The sequence below is a fragment of the Mus caroli genome, unplaced genomic scaffold (assembly GCF_978045245.1).
Source record: "Mus caroli unplaced genomic scaffold, Mus_caroli_1 scaffold_12, whole genome shotgun sequence".
NCBI lineage: Eukaryota > Metazoa > Chordata > Mammalia > Rodentia > Muridae > Mus > Mus caroli.
This window is the reverse complement of record NW_028227267.1, coordinates 119,090,245-119,112,772: the sequence shown is the minus strand read 5'-3', so window position 1 is coordinate 119,112,772 and position 22,528 is coordinate 119,090,245. Positions and strand designations below refer to the sequence as shown.

At 43.9% G+C, this 22,528-nt stretch overlaps 2 protein-coding genes across 4 annotated transcripts in view; one reads left to right on the top strand and one right to left on the bottom strand.

Moving 5' to 3' along the window:
* Positions 1 to 22,528, bottom strand: part of Ubac2 (UBA domain containing 2) — a 145,183-nt gene that overhangs the window by 51,670 nt on the left and 70,985 nt on the right. For both annotated transcript variants that reach the window (XM_021182053.3, XM_021182051.3), the window contains exon 5: positions 439 to 562. In XM_021182053.3, the coding sequence (XP_021037712.1) occupies positions 439 to 562 (124 nt within the window). The remainder of the gene's footprint in view (positions 1 to 438; positions 563 to 22,528) is intronic.
* Positions 9,022 to 20,675, top strand: Gpr183 (G protein-coupled receptor 183). Of its 2 annotated transcripts, none has more exons than XM_021182050.2 (2): positions 9,022 to 9,188; positions 18,513 to 20,675. In XM_021182050.2, the coding sequence occupies exon 2, from the start codon at positions 18,540 to 18,542 to the stop codon at positions 19,611 to 19,613; it is 1,074 nt and encodes a 357-aa protein (XP_021037709.1). In that variant the 5' UTR covers positions 9,022 to 9,188; positions 18,513 to 18,539; the 3' UTR covers positions 19,614 to 20,675. The 2 variants fall into 2 exon arrangements, with proteins under 2 accessions (XP_021037709.1, XP_029324793.1); XM_029468933.2 differs by lacking the exon at positions 9,022 to 9,188 and adding an exon at positions 17,128 to 17,197.

Sequence of the window (22,528 nt, the reverse complement as noted above, 5' to 3'; positions counted from 1 at the left end):
CTGGTATTATAGACTCAGCTTGCTATTGCTCGTGGCATACTCCATGGCTTGGATGGGCTGGTGGCGTAGTACATAATAACTGACAATGACACTGATTTTCCATGTTCACTATTCTCATATTTTTTCCATTTCAAACTATGCTTCTTAAATGTAGTTACAACTGCAAGATTAAATGAATGTATACTTTCCACTGATACAAATTACAGTGAAAGCTTTTATCAGATTTCTAAAGGCTATGAATGTATTCTAGTACCTTCCATACTCTGATGTTCTTACTCAGTAACACTTCCTCCGAACATCTGATATAGATCACGAAGCCAAACTTATGGGGAAAAAATGGTTTAAGGAGATCAAATGAGAAAAAAGAACAAAATAAAACAAAAACCAAAAGTACCCAGATCTGGTTAGAGAAATGTGAGCATAAAATGAATACCGTACCTGTAGTCCCAATATATAAATCAATGTCTTGTTTGTGATGGACAACGGGCCCAGGATCTGCGCCACCTGGACTCTTGGGATGGAGCAGTGAAATGGAACAAAGAGAGCGAACACAGGCGCCAAGCTACGCAAACAGACAGAGAAAAACTACTGTAAGATTGGATTCAAACACTGTCAGAAAGATACTTGAGCAGCACCACATATTCATTTCAGTGTGAGATACACACGTTGGTTTTCAAACATCCACCATAGGCAAAACAGCAGTCAAGTGTGCATAATACATTAAGGCAGCAACTATCCCATCTTTCACTTTGACACACTGGTAAGTAGCTGAGCATCTCCTAATTAAATACAAGGCACTGTGGAGCTGGAAGTGGATGCTCTGTTCAATTCCTACGAACTGACAAGCACATGTCACATCAGACACTGGCCAGACACTTCACTACTTCTGCTCTCCATCCCTCAAACTTCTTCCTCTTTCTGTCTTAAACTCTTTTCCTTAGGTGGCTCTCAAGCACTCCTCGGACCACGCTACCCCTCCACAGCTCTCTTGAGGGCTCTCTTGTTTCATTTCTTCTTGCTCTTGTCTCTACCTGAACAATCTCAGTGCTCTCCGTGGCTCCAACTTGGGAAATGAGGTCAGTCCTAATGGAGGCAGCACTGGGTTGTGGAACACAACTGGACACCTTCCCTTTGATATGTGAATTAGTCACGTGTGCTCTACCCATGCTTCTCTGCCATCATAGGGTTACACTGCTAACTAGCCCCCATGGGAAAACAAGAGTTCTTCCCACTAGGTCCTAGGCCCATGCTAGAGGACAGGTGTCTGTTAAGTCATTGGGCCACCTGGGAGTGCTCTTGCTGTCTCCCTTTCTCTTCCCCTCCTCTCCCTAAGTTACTCACACAGCCTGACAGTTGCTTGCTGGACACAGGCCCCACTGGGTGGCACACATGGACACGAGTTATCTTTTCACCCAGAGCTGCCTCACGTGGCCCTGCTCAGCTCCACCTGACTTTCTCTGACTGCTCCTGGTGGTTAGCAGCTTTCCTCTTTGCCCCCAGAGTCACCAGTTTGGCTGTTTGGTGAGCTAATGAATCAGCTGGGCACTGAGCATATTAAGGAAGGTGCCCAGCACAGGATGCGATCCGTCTGCACCATGAGCAAGAAGCAGACCCTCAGCTCAAGGAGCTCCTTCCAACACTGCAGACTCATGCTCCTGACATGTATATATGCATGTGTTCATGCAGGCATGAACTGTGTGTCTCTTTCTGTGTGTGTTTGTCTGTCTGGGTCGTGGTCTTTGTTTCTCTCTCTCTCTCTCTCTCTCTCTCTCTCTCTCTCTCTCTCTCTCTCTCTCTTTCTCTCTCTCCACATGCATGTGTAACAGTAGAATGGTTTGGGCATATCCTTGTAACCATATTCATTAAACACTTGGTAAGTCAATATTTTCTAATTTTAGAAACAGCATCTATACAAAAACTATTTCATGATAATGAGGAAAATACAAGAACTATTTTTCACTTGTATAAGGAAACATTCTCACAGTATACCCCTGACCCCATAACACTGTATCCCTCTTGGTCTTTTGTACATTTTCTGATTCTGATAGCAACTATATGACACAAATTTCTCTTTTCAGTTATAATATTAAACAAAACAACTACAGACACAAACAAGGAGCAGGGGGAGACAGACAGAGAACATAAACATAAAACAGCTTTAACAGGTATGAACAAAAATGGAACACACATACACATGCACATATACACACACAAAATAAAAAATGCAAAAATCCTCAATAAAATACTAGAAAAACAAATACCAGCACAAATCAGGATCATCCATCATGGTAAAGTTGGCTTTTTCTGGGAAATGCAGAGTTGGTTAAACATATGTAACTCAATAAATATAATAAATCATAATTAAACTTAAAGACAAAAATCACATGACCATTTCAGTAGACACAGAAAAAGCCTTTGACAAAACCAAATATGCTTTCATGGTAGAAGTCCCCAGAGAGTTAAAATACTAAAGGCTGAAAATGACAAACCCACAGCCAGTGTCATCCTAAATTGAGAGAAGAACTTGAAGCAATCCCACTGAGGTCAAGCAATAGGCGAGGCTGCCCACCAGCCCCACTCCTTCTCAATGTGATGCCACAAGCACTAGCTGCAGCGATAAGGCAGGAGAGAATTAAAGGGTCAGCAAGAAAAGGACAGTCAAGACATCTCAATCTGTAGATGACATCATACATGAAATCCAAAGTGGCCAGTTACAAAAGCAACGTAAAAAACCCAACAGCTTTTGTATACACCAAAACCATACACAGAAAATGACATCACAGACATACTCCCATATTCAGGAGCATCTAAGACGACAAAACACCTCGGGACAGACCTGAGGAAGGTGTAGGACCTAAACAAACACCTCAAATCTCGGAAGAGATTCAGAGAAGTACTAGAGAACGAAAAGACATCGTGTTTGTGGATCAGCAGGATTAATATTATGAAAATGACCATCCTACCTAAACCAATGTACAGACTCAATGCAATTCCCATCAAAATACCCACAACATTTTTCACAGAAATAGAAAAAAAAATCTAAAATTCGTATGGAACCAGAAAACCCCAGAGAGCCAGAGCAATCAGAACAACAACAAACAAACATACTGGACACAGGAGCCATGATGCGGAGTGTGGCCTAACAATGCTGGGAGACCTCTAACTGCAGGAGAGGGACGGCAGAACAGAAGAGGCGAATAAAATTAAGGCTGCTTGATAAAGCCTTGAGGAATTATAATACTTCATATGTACCTAATATTATATACAATGTATACATAAGTGTATTTATAGATATACACACACACACATGCACACACACACATACACAGGCACATTTACTTTAAAGGAAGGTAAGCTACTTGGGCTGACAACACTCTCCACAAGAACCACAGACTAATAAAACCTAAGAAACCTCCTTTAGAAGGACTGGTCAGGGCAGTCTGGGTGAGTCCCAGGACAACAGGGATTATCTATATAGCCGTGGGTTGCCTCTCAGAGGCTGAGGCTGAGCCTCTACTGCTGAAGATACCACAGGACACACTGGGACTGGTGACTTGGGCTGGATCTGACCCGAAAGCCTCTTTCTTGTGGTCTAACTTCTGTGGTTCTAGAAAATACTACGCAAGCTGCCAAGCTTGGGGGAGGGGAGGGGAGGGGAAATTAAACAGTCCTACCCAGCTGCAATATCTATGAACCATGAATTACTTGCATGGGAAAATATGCATAAAGGTGCAAGAAGTGACAAACAACAGCTGTCCACTCAGCTGAAGGAACATCATCTGGGTACTGCAACGCAGCCATCTTCTCAGAGGAGCCCAGGACCAATGGATGAACATCAAACTTACATCTCCTGCATCTAGGACTCTTGGGTGGATCAAAAGCAAAGCAACTTCTAAATGCCATACAAAAGAACTGCATTTTGCCTCACCCTGCCCTAAACACAGTTGATTAGGCAGCTGTGCTTTCTTTTCATTCAGGAGAACAAATTAGTCACCTGTAGCCTTAAACCCTCCAAAGGCACCAATACCTCAGTAAAGCCCAAATTCAAACATGGCCCCATGGTGCCCGTTCCCACCACACTGTTCTTCAACTCCGACAGCAGCAATTTGTGCAGAGCAGAGAAGTCCTCCCAGACCACAACTCCATCCTACTCTATGTTCCCTACCAGCCCAGCTTTCCCCAGCTCCCAATCTGTGGGGTCCACTCACACAGCACCGCTCTTCCCAGTCGGAACACAAAGACAAGACAGGGATGTTGGCCTTTAAATATTTAGAAAAATACTGCTATTGTGGAGGAGGGAGAGTGTGTGCCACAGAACACGTGGGCGTCAGAAGCCAACTCTGGGAGTTCTCTTTCCACTGTGGGTTCCAGGGATTTAAGTCAGGTTACTGGGCTGAGACAGCTCACTGCCTGCCTAACTCTGGCTGTTTTGTTGGTGCCTTTTTCTCACTTTCCAGAGCTGATCATTCTCAACACATATGTGTATAACAAATGCATCTTCCCTTACACTAGAACAGTGGCCCGCTGTCACGTAGCATGGGCAGGCAGACTGACTCCCAGAAGCCTGCCCATGTAGTGGCTTGCTCACAGGGGAGCCACACCATTGCAAGTATGTGGTGGAGAGGTGGGACAGAAAGAGAAGTGGAATGGTTTGAGCATTATGAAAAGAGGTGGAACCGAAGACTTGAGGGTGTGTGTGTGTGTGTGTGTGTGTGTGTGTGTGTGTGTGTGGAGGGAAACAGCCTGCTCTGAGTAGCCAGAGCTGACATATACAGCCATGGTGGAGTCCCAGCCTGTGCTGCCAATGAGGCCATGTGTGTATCCATGGTCCATGTCGCCACCAAAGACCACGTGGACACCCCTGGTCTGGGCTGCCACCTGGGACCATGTTGATGTCCAAAGGCTGCACAGAGGTGGCCCTGTCCCCCACACCTCGCTGGCTCCAGCACTCCCTGCACCTCACCTGGGCAGCACAGTAGAGCTGGCCCTAGTGGCATGGGTGCTGGAGAACTGGCAGGCTAACCAATCTGGCTACCACCCAGGCCCAGACCCAGGGTTTGAGTTGGTCCACCCTAACACCTACTCCATCTATGAACTGTTGGAGATCCCCCAGCTTTGGGGGATCTCCATGACACAGGGCAACAACAGGATATCCAAGAGGAGTTCAGGTCCCCACCCTCATTCAGTATTGTTAGAGTAGCAGAAGCCAGAGGCCTTGAACCAGTCCAAGGACTCAGGCAACGAACGTCTGCAAGTACAGAGGTTTGGACAGAGGGTGTACTGTGAGACACACTGTAACATACCACATCTGACAGGATGAGATTTGTTTTGTTTTATCTTTATTCTTTACTTTCTATAGGGGAGGCTGCAAGGGTAGCAGGGGGATATATGAAGGGAAGAGGCGGATGGGACCAGGTGCATGGTGTGAATTCAAAGGATCAATAACAAGTTAAAAAAAAGGCAGAACAGCACAGTAGAACTTGCTTTGTTATACCTCCCACCCACCCAGCCACCCACCCAGAGATAGAGAGAGAGAGAGAGAGAAGGGGGGAGAGAGAGAGAAGGGGGGAGAGGGAGGGAAACAATAAAACTTTCTGGGTCTGGAGAGATGACTCAGCAGTTAAGAGCACTTGTCTTACAGAGAACCTGGGTTCGACTCCCCTCACACATGTGGTGGCTCACAGCCATCCGTAACACACATGTACAGGTATATTAAGTGAGCAGAACATTCACATATAAATCTATAATTAAAAAAATATTTCCTTATTCCATCACTTTTAATAGGATTAAAGCAGTTTTGTGTCTGTGCTCAGAATATGGTTTGGTAAGGTTAGGTGTGGTGGTCCACCTTATCTCAGCACTTGGGAGACAGAAGCCGGAGGATCTCTGTAAGATGGAAACCAGCCCGGGCTAGATATTAAGACCCCATCTCAAAAACAAACAAACAATCCAACACACATACCAAGACAACGGCCCGGTATTCTCTGAAATACCAAACCCTAGGGACAGACTCTGTGCCAAGAGGGCTTGCTGCTCACTGCAGGACCAGAGTTCAGTCCCCAGCACTAACATCAGATGTCTCACAACTGCTTGTAACTCCAACTCCAAACAATCACACACCCTCTTTTAGATTCTATGAGCACGTGCACATATATGGCATTCACTCACGCACACACACACACAAATTAAAATAAATCTTAAAATAAAGAAACCCCTGCTTTGTTAGACAGTTGCACTGGGGTCCCCTTGCCCTCTCCCCTCCCCCAAGCACAACTGCAGCTTCTCGACTCACAGGAGCTTTTCTCTTCACATCTATCAACAATTGCAACACAAAACATCATTTACTAAACAGCCAGAAGCACAGCTCTTCCTTGAGGTCACAGTTTAACATAACCTCCACCCTCCCAGAAAATAAATGGCAATAATTTCAGTATCTTATCTACTAGCAAGAGAAGAAGTATAAAAAGTCCTTAGACACTAATCACTGTATCATTTCGAATGATGACTAAACAGGAGACCACACGTGGGAACAGTGCAAAGGCACACATTTTAAACCAGGACTCTCTGGGTTGTTTTGCTGAAATTTTGTGTTGCTATTTCTATATACTCAAGGCGTCACAAAATACCATAATGTTATTAGTCACTGACCAGTTTTTCCCTTTTCCTTATTTTCTGACAACATCTGTTCTTTACACTGGCAACAGCCATTCACAGCGACCTTTCACGCAGGGTCAACAGCTAACTTCTGGGAGCCTCCTTATCTTAAGCAAAGAGCTAGAAGCACACAAGAAAATCAGTCAGTAGATAACTTGAGTACCTACTATACACTCAAGACCGACCATACTTCAGAGAGCAAACAAAGAAAACACTCCACACAGATGTCTGCCTCACTTCTATAGGACACATAGTGTGGCCACTGCTAAACAACTGTCAACAACAAAACAGGACTAGTGTTTCCTCTCCCATGCAGCTACAGCAGCATCTGCAGGCTTCTTCATACACTTCTTAGATTACTTCTTATACAAAAGAAAGAAAGGGTGGATCCACCAGGCCCGGTGGTGCACGCCTTTAGTCCTGGTACTCAGGAGGGAGAGGCAGGCGGATCTCTATGAATCCTGGGCCAGCCATCTTTAAAAAAAAAAAAAAAAAGATGATGGATCCTACTTGCCATAAAACTTGCTTTAAGTAGCTGGGTCTTCCAAAAAGTATCCCACTAGGATGGTCTTGTAACAAACTGGAAATTCCTAGTATGTGCCAATTCCATCTTGCTTATATGCAGTGCTAGGGAATATAAGCCAGGGCCTGGCACATGCTAATGCTCTCTGCACTCGGCCACATCCTGGGCCCTCAATGGTGGGTGTGTAAGGTGAACTGGTTCTAGGTTATGCCAAGTTTACCTATCAAGTCACAAAGTCTTCGCATCCACGTCATAAGGCTGACTTACCTTGGCTCTCACTTGCCTTTATTTTATACATAACCAAGCGAGTGCCCAAGAATTCCACTGACTTGGTGCTTGCTCTTTGGTTTTCCTCTGCAGACCTTCAACAGCACAACCGAAAGGCAACTTTACAGAAGCCTAGGCCAAGAGGGCACCCACCTCTGGTAGGCTGCCAAGATAGTCACTTGTCACCAAGCCTTCGATCCCTAGGATCCAGGTGGCAGAAGAGGAGAATCTATCCCTAAAAGTTGTTCTCTGATCTATGTATGCCCTGGCACACATGCTATAAACATATATAGCACATGTAAGCACACTAACACATACATGCAAAATAAATAAAATGTGATTTTGAAAAACTTCTAAGGCCTCTGGGGGCATAAAGCTACAAATTCCTATCAAAATGACTCAATTCTCTCTATAGCATCCATCAAAATCAACCAGTTTACCAAAGCATTTTTGTTTTGTTTTGTTTTGTTTCTTATAAAGCACATTCCATTTTAAACAAGGTAGAGCTGTCTGCAGGTTTGGCTTGAAAATCTGCTGCAGCCCCCATCCTCTGACCCATCTTCTATTTCCCTGAATAAAGATGGGTGACAGAAGCAGTGTAAAGCCCCATTCTGCAGGAAGGTGGGGCTGCAGTCCTGGGAGGCTTAAGCACTCTCTGTTCATGGAATCACTGTCCCCCACCACCCAGGCACAGAACAAGTGAGTCCTGTCTTCCAAAAGCAGCACTCACGTATGACAGGCTAGATCACAGGTGGACATGGGTGACTGCCACCTCTCTGGCTTGCTCAGAGCACTATACGCATTATGGTACCTGCTGGGATCAAGGAGTGAGCTCAAGGCATCATGGGACCAGAACAGGTCTCTCTGGTACTATGTACCTGAGGCTGGACTCTTCAATAATGTGGCTGCCAACTGTCCTTGATCTTTCTGTGTCCACTGCCACTGAGTCAGTCAGTTGTTCTCAACGCTGAAAATGTAACTAACTTACACACAAGGAAAGCCTTTCTCCCTCACCACAGAAACCCATCTTTGACACAGCTGTTCAGATTCAGACTCTACACTACACTCCTGATACCACCATGTTTCCAGGCAGACAGTGCTATTACACTTGATATTTTTCCTTAACCTAAACTTTATGTAAAATATCAACATAAAGTCACCAGAAACTATACCTATCTCTCTCCCTCCTCCCTCTTTCTGTTTAAAGCTTATTCCTTAAAAAACTTTTAAGACAGGCCAGGCGTGGTGGCGCACGCCTGTAATCCCAGCACTCGGGAGGCAGAGGCAGGCGGATTTCTGAGTTCAAGGCCAGCCTGGTCTACAAAGTGAGTTCCAGGACAGCCAGGGCTATACAGAGAAACCCTGTCTCGAAAAACCAAAAAAAAAAAAAAAAAAAAAAAAAAACCAAAAAAACTTTTAAGACTTAAATCCTTATTGAAAAAATTTTAAAAGTTCCACAGATATGAGCATTTCACAAAGTCCAAGGGGCTTTTGAACAGTTTTTAAAAATCAGTATCAGAAAAAAAAAAAAAATCTCACTTCCTATCCCATTTGAAAAAAAAGCACGGAGCGTATGTGAGGTTAACTGATCACAGCTATGCTCAGTCACAGGATGACAGGAAAAAGGCACCACCATAAAAGGACGCCTGCTCGATCACTCTTAAAGCAACATGCCCAGCTTAGCTAACTCCATTCTGAGCAAACACGGACTGCCACAACGGAGGTCCTAGCCACCTTCTGATATGTAAGTACCCGACATTCTTCTCTTTAAGTTAAGGAATACTTTGAAAACCTAAGTTTCAAAGTAAAAGTGAAGGGAAAATAATGTACTAGATACCAGCTGTAATAACTGTCTGTTTAGATTTCCTTGGGGTCACTGGCAGCTCAATGTAGCTCCCAAGATAGAAGCAATGAATGAAACATTATTTTATGAATTTCAAAATTCAACATTTCAGGATTCTTTACTATAAGGAGAAAGAAACAATGGTGCTGGGGCAGAGCATTCCTAAATTTGGATGTAGTTTATATACAATATAACCATTTAACCTAATTTTAAAAAATTCATTGCATTTGACTACCTGGCGTTCATTTATGTACAGGAAAGTAGTTTTGATGATAGACTATCAGCAGCAGACTTCCTGGGGTAAGGGCCTTATTTTCTAAAGCATCAGATATAGAATGGTATTTTCTAGTTTGCAAAAACATTTTATCAATTTATCCTCCCACCAGCAAAGATGTTTGATCAGCCTGGGCTCTCCTGCCTCAGAAGCAAAACCATTCTAAAGATCAACTATTTTAAGTGAAAAATAAAATTTGTTATTTGGTTTCTATTATTAGGTGACCAGTAATGCTAAATGAGCTTCCACATTTATATTCTAAAAATTTGGAAAAGAAAAAAACCTATAAAAACAAAGATTATATGTAGAGATTTAAAAACTTAATTTCCAGGGTAAGAGCAGAAGTTAAGAGAAATGCCTAACAAAATATAAGCCATAAAGGGACTTCCTTTAAAGAAGGCTGGGGGTCGTAGGTATGGTGGCACTCTCTGTAAGGGTGTCACCCGGAGTGTAGGAGAGTATAATGTTAAGGGAGGGCTTGAACTCAGTCCTAAAACCCAGGCTCCATCATTGAGAACTGCTCAGCCCCATACAAGTTGCTGAAGGTTTCTGGCTTTGGCCGCTTCATTCAGAAAGTGGGGAGAAATGTTTATGCCAAGTCTTTCTCTGACTCTCTGAGTAGGTGCTGGCACACTGCATACCATTCCCACCCTGCCCATCAGCCCACAGAAGGATACATGTACAAATGATTTTCTTGAGCTTGTCTGAAGATGTCTGCTTTCTGTTACAGTGTATGTAAAGACTTGAGGTGTGCTTTCTAGTATCTCAGAGTGTTTGTCTCTGGGGCTTAATGGTGCTTTGTGAACCTAGAACTGCTAGGGCACACGGTTCCACAAAGCAGCCTTGCTTGCAGGCTTGTATGATACGTGGGTGGCTGTGGTAATAAGTCCTTTTATAAGCTTTTGGCGGGCTTCCTAGAGTTAATTAGTGTTGTTATCAGTCACCTAGCAGAGTAAACTCTGTGAAAACTGAGCTCCCTCCAGGACTTCCAAGCATGCATGGCAGACTTTTACTAGAGAACTAGGACTAGTGCTGTAGGTCAGCCTACAGCACTTCTGTGATGTGAAATGTACATGCAAAGTTCCTAATCCTGACCTGCAGTCACCAAGAAATGAAAGCATTTAAAGGGAGACCCTTCTCTTTGTCATAGTAAGAGCTAAGGTTTTGGAGGTGGGCAATGTCCTTCTGTCTGTCCTGGGCTGCTTGTGCTGTCTTGGCCATGGTTACAAGACTAGATCACACATGCAGAATCTTCTGCATGCTGCGGAGGTACAGAGACTCAGTGTTCTGTCCAACAAGGGTAGAAAGCATATTGTCAGATATCCATATAGTCCTAAAAACAGTACAAGGTAAACCAGCAGCATAAAGCTTTGCTGAGCTTCAAATTCTTTTCAGTTGAAATAGCAGTCAAAATATTTTGTTGCTGAAATGCTGTTAAAAATAGCAAACTCAGCCAGGCAGTGGTGGTGCACGCCTTTAATCCCAGTACCTGGGAGGCAGAGGCAGGCGGATTTCTGAGTTCGAGGCCAGCCTGGTCTACAGAGTGAGTTCCAGGACAGCGAGGGCTATATAGAGAAACCCTGCCTCAATACACCCTCCACACACACACCCCCCCCCCCCCCAAAATAGCAAACCCTTTATAAAATCTTCACTTAGAGAACATGGTGCTACACTCCTTCAGCCCAGGACTTAGGAGGCAGAGGCAGGAAGATCAGGAACTCAAGACCAGCATCCACCCATACAGTAGTGAGTTTGAGGCTAGCCAGGAGCACAGGAGACCCTATCTTAAAAACAAAACAAACCCCCAAATACTCAACTCTCCTGTATTCTCCTTAAAACATGCTATACATTAATGAGTGCTTCATTTAAGTCCACCTATCATCCTCATCTTTCTCAGACACAAACGAATATGTGTATGTCGAAAGTTCTGAAATGCCTTCTTGTTTGTACTTGCCTTCCACCCACTTCCATTTACCTCTGTCTTGGAAACAGGAACCAGGAAAATACGTCCTGTATTGAATGTGATTTTTCTGGCGGCAAAGAGCCGAGTTTAAACTTAGCAGCTACAGCTGTGACTTTAGCCACTGAGGGGTTCCTACCTTGGCTTCAGTGAACACTCCAAGACAGAGGTCTGACTAGGAGCCATTACTATCTGTCATGCTTGCTGTCTCCTGACAGAGAGCAAGGACTTATGAGTGGAGATCTGGCCATTCTTTTCAATCTTTGGGGGTGTAAGAACTGCCCTCACACACCCTCACTCTCAGAACTTCACAGGAGTGAGACACGAAGCCACAACCTCAACAATACTCTGCCTTCCTGAGGTGGAGTGGAGAGGAAGGCGGGAGTAGAGGTCAGGGCAGCTGCTTCCCAGAGAAGTTTTACTGAACGCCATGCTAATAATGCAGGGAAGGAAGAGAGTCACAGATTTCTAAATCAAAGACCCGGCACACAACAGAGAGGGTCATTGGTCTGGCTGGAGCCAAGGGCTGGGTCAATGAAGATGGCCAGCAACCCAGAGGAAGAGAGAAGAGACCTGTCCTAATGGACAAGCACTGCTGGGTGCTCAGCCTCCCTTGCTCTGGGCACCAACTGAGGGGCTCTCAAGGGAAAAGGCCACCAGGCCACTGCACAGAGAAGAGAGGAAGGACTGTAGACAGCAGCGTCACAGACAGGCACACAGGCAGATAAGGACATGGCTGTGGGGTGGGATGCAGGGCACAGGGCAGAGTTAGGGGCTGCAGGAAAAGACCCATTGGCCGGGGAAGGACAGAGCCCTGACTTCCCATGTCATCTTGAAGCATTTTGAGAAAATGACTCAATTCTTTCTCAATTCAGCACAGCCACAAAATAAGGAGGCTTAACTTAAAGCCTGAAAGTCCCTTCAGCTGAAGGGTACAAAGTCTGGGCTATTTCTAGAAGCACCCTAAGAGGAAGAATATCAGGCACACACACCTTCATTACAAGGTTATTTGCTATGCAGCCAGGGATCCCCTCCCTTGTGTGGAATGAGTGTGACAGTAGCCCCCCTTTAACTCTTACAGTAACTTACACACGACATCACTACCTTTGATAAAGCCACACGAGGAATAAATAATTACTGAAAAGTGACAGAAAAGTGTCTGGAACATGTCCAGCTCCAAATCTGAGAGAATGTTCACCCATCCGGTGCCCTCCCAGACGCCGCGCACTTTCCATTAGCGCCAAAAGGTAGCTTTCCAATGCAGCTGGTCTTCTCTAAGCACCCACTGAGTCAGGTGCCTTGAGAGGTACTGAGGGCAGGGCGAACTGCAGACTGCTATGTGAAGGGTTCTCTGTGCTGTCTGGGGTCTTCCCAGATTTCTTGAATGATGGCTGGAAGTGGACTATCATAGCTAAAAGGAAGACTTGGGTTAACTGTAATGGACAACACGCCCAGCACTTCTCTCCGAGCTTCCATGCTCTTAGTTGTTCTTCTGGCTCTCCTTCAAAGCACAGCTTCCTCTTTGGCACACCCAAGGCAAGTCACACCTCTGCCTAAGGCAGATCTCAACCCCATCTTGAGGTCACACCTGAGCAGCTCAAAACACTGTTAACCCTGTAGACAACAGTGTCTCCCTTCTTTAATTTAAGGCACTGACAATTCTCAGAATAAATCTTAGAGATAATGGTGACACTTCAAAAATCTTAAAAGCCCAAAGACTTTTGCTTTGGTTCTTTGCTAAGCTCTTTCTGAGTATAAACTATATCAGAGCTTAGGCAAGTTTATTAAATACTAATCAATGAGTTTTAGGAGGACTTTTTTCCTCTCCTTTTTGTGACTAGAGAAAAACTGTCACTTCGTGTCAACATGACTGGTTATGCAAAGATGAATGATAACATCTCAAGAAATTTTGGCAAATCTATGGGCAAGGAAATAAAATTTACAAATGTGTGTGTGTGTGCTCGCGTGCACGTACACACACATACACCACTTTCAAGAATGTCAGGGAAGGACGTTGGAAGGAATCTAACATTTATTCTGAGAATTGTTGATGCCTTAAGTAAGAAAGAGACAAAGGATGACACGAAAGCTGAAGGATCAAATGTTACATTACAGACACAGGGCAGACTGTGCAGCTTAGCAGGAAAATCAGAGAATGACAAGATGGCTTCCAGGGAAGTGGAGGTTTTGGGGTAGACCACACCATTTTATACGTTCATATTTTTAGTAGTTTTAGTCTACATATGCTAGATCTGGGAACATAGAAACAGTACCTCTTTAATATTTGAGGGTCTAGAACTGAAGGATAGATACACAATGCCACAAATGCCCCACTCTTCAGGAAGGTTAACCCTGAAGAACAATTAATTCCATTTCATGCAGCCCAGTTACTATCTGTGCTCCTGGGGAAAGATGTCATCGTCTTGATTTCTGTCCCTGAGTGTGTGGAATGTAGTCAAGTGTACAATGTCATCAAAAGCACTGCACTGAAACTATTATTCTTATAAATGTTAGTGTTCTAAGGGAAACAGATCTAAGACACACTCTGTGGGCTTCCCCCTATGTGTTCACTGACATATTACAGTACTTTCAGGTTTAACTCAGGCACACATGTGTATACAGGTATATTTTGTGTATGTGTTTACATACGTATTCTAAACATGTCAGAAGCTACTGCCTAAGAATAATTAAAATGAGAAATAATTAAAGTGCATTAAAGTGTAAGCTATACTCTGAATGATGAAAAGGAGAAGCTGAGATCCAGACAGGCACACTGAGCACAAACAGTCCGGACACTGAGCCACACGGCACGCCTGCCCCACACTGTCTCTCTGTCTCTTCAGTTGTAGACCTCTCGTTCTGCATTCCCGGGATCCAGCACATGTAGACTAAAAGCACTAAAAGTACTGTTTGCTAAAAGTGTGAAGCTATCTTTAAGCCTCACGAGAGTAATCCAGAAGATGAGTAAATGAAAGAACAAATTCTAACTCTGAGGGCATATAATAAATTGAGATTTATTGCCTTAGGAATTGGGTAACAGCAGCCAAGGATGTGAAAGGACTTTCCTCTTAATGTGGAGATAATAAAGTGTACTGAAATGACAGCATTGAGAACACAAGGAAGACAGAAACACGAACTGAGGGAAATGTAGACTCAATCCCCAGAAGCTGCTAAGTATCCAACAGGAGCCTGTTTTCAAGCCGTCTCCATCTGCTTACTGAGGCCAAGTTCTGACCTATCCTACTTACATGTCCATACTCTAAAAGTGCTGCCTTTGGCTGGCTCTGGCCCAACAGTGGTCACTCAAGATCCCTGTCCCAGTCTTGTGTGGGACTGGCTTGCCTTGCTTTTGGGAAGGTTGCCCCATCTACCCTGGGGGAGCTAACCACATATGTCATGCTGTCTGTACGCTGAAACCACAATCTCTCAGTTCTTTAAGGGCTCATGAGACAGCTGCTCCTCAAAGGACTGAAGGGAGCACCACATAGAAGGACCCAACGTGATATTTAACTCCTCAGACCCATATGAGGTCCTCACCAGACACGACTTAAAGGCAGGCAGGCAGAGTAAGTGAGAACACAAATGTGGACTAAGCTGTGAAGAACACTGGGTGATGACGCTCTTGCAAGAAGAGCAAAACAACACTGCTTCCAATTAACAAAATCATTACCTTACTTCAGTCAATCTATGTTCAGTGTTCTGAATTTAGGCTGTATGGATACAAGTCCCCAATCACTCACACAGTAGTACCTGTTGGCACATATAATATCCAAGCAGGCATCTTTCTGTGTGCTTGTGTACATTTTCCCTTAGAGTACCAAGTCATGCAGTCAGCTTTCCTTAACATACTTCCAGCCAGGAAACAGTCTTGCTTTGCCACTTTCACATGCCACAGCACGGCTGAACCATTCAATGCCTGCAAGTCATCTACTGAGAGAATCTGAGCTGTTCACACATTTGCATCTTCCTGTTACAGCCAACACTGGGTGGAATACCCCACACCTGAGCCATTTGAAACCACTCCCATTTTTAGCTGTACCAGATGCTAAGGCACAGTTCACAGGCTCACCCAGGCATCATCTGCAGGCTGACACACAACAGCTGCCCTCCCCTCTCTTATGTTGGGGTGGCTCTCCTCATCTTTACAGTATGGTTAACATGGAGATGCTACAACTCTAACACACACACACATACACAGACACACACACACACCAATGTTTGAGGTCACATCTCATGAACTTGCTATGAAAAACTCCTCCAAAGTGGAAAGTAAGATTTTCAGGAGGAAAACTCCTCACAAAAGTTAGAAACTTCTGTCAACTCTGCAGAGTTGTTGGTGCCGGCTTGTCTACAAGCTGCACTCACCCCGTGGCTACACCCTGCCTCCAGAACACAGCGGCAGAAGGCAGGCCTTCCGTGAATGGGCGGCTTTCCTGTGCTTTTTCATTTCATTAATTTCACAGCTGACAAATGGGCTCCTCCCAGACTTAAGTGATACAGCAAACTTCTATTTTCAATCTTTCTTTTTATTTTAAGCATCTTAAACATTTCTGACGTGGTATCTTCTTTAAGTCAAAGGTTTCTTATACATATATTTTTCATTTCCAAATTCACTCTTTGTTGCTTTGACATTGGTTTGTAGTTTAGCTGTGCTGTCCTCGGGCTGTGTGGTCTGCTCAATACTGACTTTCTGGATGTCTTTGTGATGGCTGAGTTTGAGACATGCTTATATCTTCAGCACATAGTCTACTGACTCTTGAATCATGTTGAGCAAGTCTTCAGTGCCTTTTATTTTCTTATCTAGGATGTTCAAAAACACATGACTGCCCATTACAATTATAAACTTGTGATTTTCTCCTGTAAACTATATCAGATTATGACCGCACAGACATATCTCATAATTATTTTTATGTCCATTGTGGATTTTTGGGGGGTGAGGATTGCTTTTTGAAACAGGGTCTCTCTGTATAGCTTTGGCTGTCCTGGAACTCATGTGTAGACCAGGATGACTTTGAACCCAGAGATCTGCCTGCCTCTCCCCCTCGAGTGCTGAGATCAAAGGCATGTATCATCACAGCCTGGTGACTATTCTTAATTTTGGCAGGAAGGCTGGATTCCTATTGGCATCAAAGTTGCCTTAACTTCCTTCTTTTCTGACTGGGGTCCCCCTGGTCATCAGGACTTAGGTGGTATATATCTCCCACAGCCTTATTCTGAACCTTTCTGAATTGCTTTGGATTATATTTTCTTTAAGCAACATGCAACCAGATTTTTTAAAAAAGAAATTAAAAAAACAAAAAACAAAAACAAAAACCAAACCAAACCCCTCCAAACTGGTCGACTTCCCATTGAAATCTGTGCGGACATGCTTTCTGCCTTCTTAACCAGGAGGCTCAATCCACTGAAATCTGTGCGGACTTTCTGCTTTCTGCCTTCTTCTTCTGCACCGTCTGTTCTTCATCCTCATCGTGTCCTTTGCCTGTCCATGTCCTTCCTGATCTCCTCTGAGACAGCAAGATGGTTCCTCTTACTTTGGTCTTGCTTTAGGTTTTATTTGGATACTGTGAGGACTCGTCTGTTAACACGCACACCACAGGCAGAGAGCCCAGTGCCAGTGAGCATCCCTCTTGTCTATCAGAAGTTAACAGAGACCCAGTCATCTAGCACCAGGCACAGGTAGGTCTGGAGTCAGTGCTCCCAATTGTCATTGATAGAGTCCTTTCCCTTTAAGATACAGCAGCAGCAACAGACACTGAAAGAACTCCCTCAACATCAGTGACAGCCACATGAAATGTACAGTCTCCAGAAGGGCCTTTTTCCCTCCCCTTTAAGATATAGTCATAGATTTTATTGCTTGGCTTCTTCACTTTCACTGCCATTCTCTCTTTCTTATATGGAATTTTACTGTCAGAAATTTTAGATTTCCAATTTAGGATATGAAACTAGTCTTAGAAGTATTTATGACCAAGAAAAAACTTCAAATAATCCAAATGTGCACCCAGGGACTATCTCCATAAACTATGTATTAACACACCAAATACTGATTCAACACTCTGGAACACTGGAGCATCCATCAGACGCCTAATACATCCAGCCAGTAATAGACATTTACTACACTGCCAAGGAGATGTAGTTACTACTAATGCAAGACACAAAACACCACATCACACTACTTTTATTGGGTTCAATGCACACTGGTGCCCAATTAAATTTTTTATTTGAAGCAGTCTGAGTCCCTCCACCATACATACTCAGCCTCACACATGAAAGAGAAATGTGCTACTGCTGAGGTACACTCAAAGGCCCTTTGAACCTGACTTTTGTTTTTCCATTTTGAGAGAGGATATCAGCGAGATGGCCAAGCTGCCCTCAAACTTGTGATGCCCCTGCCTCAGCCCACAGAGCAGCTGGTGTTAGGTACACACCTACATTTATTTCTCTCCTCTTTTTCATTTTAGTTATGAATACTATTTCTTTTTCGTAAGAGAGCTTACCTTTCAGTTCCTACCATGACCTAAGATTATTTCTCATACTTTCTGGGTTAGCACAGATCAGATTCTGTGGTAAGTTCATACTTCACTACATGTTTGACTGATTTCATTTCCTGGCAGTGATATGCATTTTGGAAGAAAAGAAGAAGAAAAAAATTCAACCTAAATTCAATTTAAAAGCCAAGTTTAATGCCTGTCTAAAATGTGGGGAACTTTACATGATTTTATTCTTAACCACACCATGATTCAGAAAGAGGGGGATTTCTGTCTGAAGCTAGTGAGCTCCCCGGGGTTACAAAACTTGACCTATTTAGAGGGTTCCATTTCCTTTGCCCGAGTTCTGCCAAAGCCACTAAGTATAAAAGTAAACACATAAATTTTATTCTCAGTTTATTCCAGAGGGAATTTGCACACTGAAAATTTTAAAGTAGGTGTATAAATGACTGTACTGCTGAGTTAAATAGTTTTAGCTAAAGAGTCCTTACTTGCTTTCCTCCTAGTGACTGTGACCACTGCTGGATACAGAAATGGCTAACAATTTTACTACCCCACTGGCAACGTCTCATGGCAATAACTGTGATCTCTATGCACACCACAGCACAGCCAGGATATTAATGCCTCTGCATTACAGCCTGGTCTTCATCATTGGGCTGGTGGGAAACCTGCTGGCCTTGGTTGTCATTGTTCAAAACAGAAAAAAAATCAACTCAACCACTCTCTATTCAATGAACTTGGTGATTTCTGACATCCTGTTTACCACAGCTTTACCCACTCGGATAGCCTACTATGCGCTGGGCTTTGACTGGAGGATAGGTGATGCCCTGTGCCGGGTAACTGCTCTGGTGTTCTACATCAACACGTACGCAGGTGTGAACTTCATGACTTGCTTGAGCATAGACCGCTTCTTCGCTGTGGTGCACCCTCTGCGCTACAACAAGATTAAAAGAATCGAATATGCAAAGGGTGTCTGCCTGTCCGTCTGGATTCTGGTCTTTGCTCAAACACTGCCGCTGCTCCTCAACCCTATGTCTAAGGAGGAGGGAGACAAGACTACTTGCATGGAATATCCAAACTTTGAAGGGACAGCGTCTCTGCCGTGGATTCTGCTCGGAGCCTGTCTGCTGGGCTACGTGCTGCCTATCATAGTCATTCTCCTGTGTTACTCTCAGATCTGCTGCAAACTCTTCAGGACTGCCAAGCAGAACCCACTCACAGAGAAATCTGGTGTGAACAAAAAGGCTCTCAACACAATTATCCTCATCATCGTCGTGTTCATCCTGTGCTTCACACCCTACCACGTGGCCATCATTCAGCACATGATAAAGATGCTCTGTTCCCCTGGAGCCCTAGAGTGCGGGGTGAGACATTCCTTCCAGATCTCTCTGCACTTCACGGTGTGCCTGATGAACTTCAACTGCTGCATGGACCCGTTCATATACTTCTTTGCATGCAAAGGGTACAAGAGAAAGGTCATGAAGATGCTCAAACGTCAAGTGAGCGTGTCAATCTCCAGCGCAGTGAGGTCAGCCCCTGAAGAGAATTCTCGGGAAATGACAGAGTCTCAGATGATGATCCACTCCAAGGCCTCCAATGGAAGGTAAAGGCACTTGGGACTTCACAACACAGCAAGCTGCAGGATGGGCCCCGCCCACTGACTGGTCTGCTACCAACCAGGATGCCTTCCACTGCCGCCCCACCGGTCAGACCAGATCGAGGAAACAAAAAAAGCAAGTTCAACTTCATAAATGAAATATAATGTATATAAAGGAAGGCTATCATCAGTCTCAATGTAAAAAGAAATTCTCTGTGAAATTACTATTTCTTGTCAATAGTTTGGCAAAAGGAAGACGACTAATTGTACTGTATATTGCCAGTGTAAAAATGTTAATACTGTAATATATGGAACATACTTCTTAATTTACACCTCTTTCAATTTTAGATATTGTCTCCTTAGTAATATGTTTTTGTTTGTTTGTTTGTTTTGTTCTGAGACAAATGTTTTAAGAAACATTTTGTGAGATAAAGAACAGGATCGAACAAGAGTATTAATATGTCACTGTCAACCACCAGCAGAACTTCTAAGTATAATTAATGGAAGGTATATTTGAAGAGCAATGGTAGAAATGCTGGTGATGACAGAGGTGACAGAAGCATCAAGCCCTTCCCTGAGCACCCAGGATAGTGCCTTTGGACCACTGCTCGGAAACACGACAGGGGCTCCCACACAGCATCCACTGAAAACATGTGCGTGTGCTACCTTCCTTTCTGGAATAGAAAACATGCACATATGCTTTGGGACTTTTGTTCAGTTGGTAGTACCTGGTATCTACACAGTGGTAGAGTGGGCTATGAGAACTGGAACAATGGGGATTACAATTATAACTGCCATGCTTGCATAAGTAACTCAGGCAGTTAATGAACAATTTGTAAATTAGTAGTTTTCAGGAATTTTTTCCTTTTTGTATGTTTGCCTGCATACAAGTCAGTGCACCACATGTGAGCAGTGCCTGCAAAAGCCAGAAGAGGGTGTCAGATCCCCTGGGACTAGAGTTACAGATGGTTGTGTGTCATTACGGAGGTGCTGAAAATCAAACACGGATCCTCTGGAAGAGCAGCTGGTGCTCTTAACCACTGTACCTTCTCTAAAAACCGTTTTTTCCCCCTTTTGAGACAGAGTCTAGCTATGTCAGTCTTGCAGGCTTGGAAGTCTCTATGTAGACAGGCTAGCCTTAGACTGGAGTATGAACCTCCTGCCTCCTTAGTGATGGAACCACAGGTGTGCACCATGTCCTGCTGCGGTTCTCTGTAATGTTACACACCTGCTTATACAAATACGTTAATGTGTGCAGCATGGTCTTCCTAAGTTCCTAAGCACTGTTTGCCTGCTCAAATTTGCTATGCTCCAGCCCTAAAATTTCTCCAGTACAGTATTTCACTTGGCAATGATATCAATTTATATAATAGGGAAGGAATAAAACACTATACCACGAGCCATAATTTCAATTTTTATTGAGCTGTATGCCCAGGAAATATTTCATTTGAATAAAATTAACCTAATTGGTCTTTTGAGACAGAGTCTCATTATATAGCTCAAGGCTAGCCTGCAACTCATTTTGTATCCCAGGCAAGTATTAAACTAAAGATCTCCCTCAGGCACATACTGGTAACCCCAACACCTGGGAGGCTGAGGCAGAAAAATTGCTGAGTCGGAGGCTAGCTTGTACTAGGGTTATATACCTATTATAGCAAGTTCCTACTTCAAAAAGAGAAGAAAATGTCCTGCGTTAGCCTCCTGAGTGCTGAGGTTACAGGTGTGTGCTATCACACCCAGCTTCAAGTGAGCGTAATCCTCACTACTGCAGCTTTACTGAGTACAGTAAGATCTGATTTATGTTAATTCCACAGAATTAAAGGCACCAGCAGCGCGTGGTTGGTCGGATGGAGGTGGTGAAGTTTAGCTCTTGATGCCTTTCCTTACCCCTTCTATGAACTTCCCAAGCCAGGACAGGAAGAACAAAATACTACATTTTGCCAGGGCGGCACGTAGTCACCTAAGCGAGATCTCTAGCAAGAGACCACTAGTGAAAATCAGAAACAGATCCCTACTTTCCCAGACAGTTCCATAGTTCCATGACCGCGATGGAGCACAGATCATCACACACGCCAACTTGATGCCGCCTCACAACTGATGACCATGCTAATCAGGCCAAGCCTGTGATCCTGCAAACCAGAAAGCATGTGCTATTACAGTTGACAACAGTGTAACACACTTGCATGTTAAGCTTTCTGTCTTCTCCCTCTAGCGTGTCATCTGGCAAAGTCGAGATCAGTGAGCTTATCTTCAACTATCAAATGTTTTCAGTCCAGTCCAACTGGCTATCTAGTGCTCACATCCACCTGTGACCTGGACATGCTCTCCTCACCTCTGCTTCAGGGAGGTGCCTCTCTTCCTGGCACATTCCCTTCACCAGCAGGAAACCTCCGTGCATACAGGCAGTGCTGATTAACTTGTGTGCTCTGTGACAACAAAGGAAGTGGCCTTGCACCTAACTCTACCTGAACATCAAAACAGAGTGTTTGCTACATAAACATGATAAGCTTTAACACTGACATAACAGGGAGCTATTAAAAAACTCATCTAGGAAAATGGATAGCTATTCAGCTAATCCAATTCCTCCTTTACAATTTCATTCTTATTTCTAAAAGGATTATTCAGCTAATTTAAAAATTCTCAAAGCTACTCAGTTTAAGATCTGTTAAATGTGGGGCTGGAGAGATGAATTAGTGGTTAAGGGCACTGGCTGCTCTTCTAGATGACCCAGGTTCAATCCCCAGCACATACATGACAGCTTACAACTGTGTGCAACTCAAGTATATATAAATGCATCAACATTTTAGTGCTATTGCAGGACAGTAAGTACCAGATAAACCCAGCACCGGCTATACTTCGAAGAGCTCAGAATCTTCTAAAGTAAACTGTCATTCTTGGTTTCCACAGTTCTGTGAACATAATGAG

What these genes read in the sequence shown, in the direction of transcription:
- Gpr183 (XM_021182050.2), top strand. Translation starts at nt 18,540, where the DNA reads ATGGCTAACAATTTTACTACCCCACTGGCAACGTCTCATGGCAATAAC.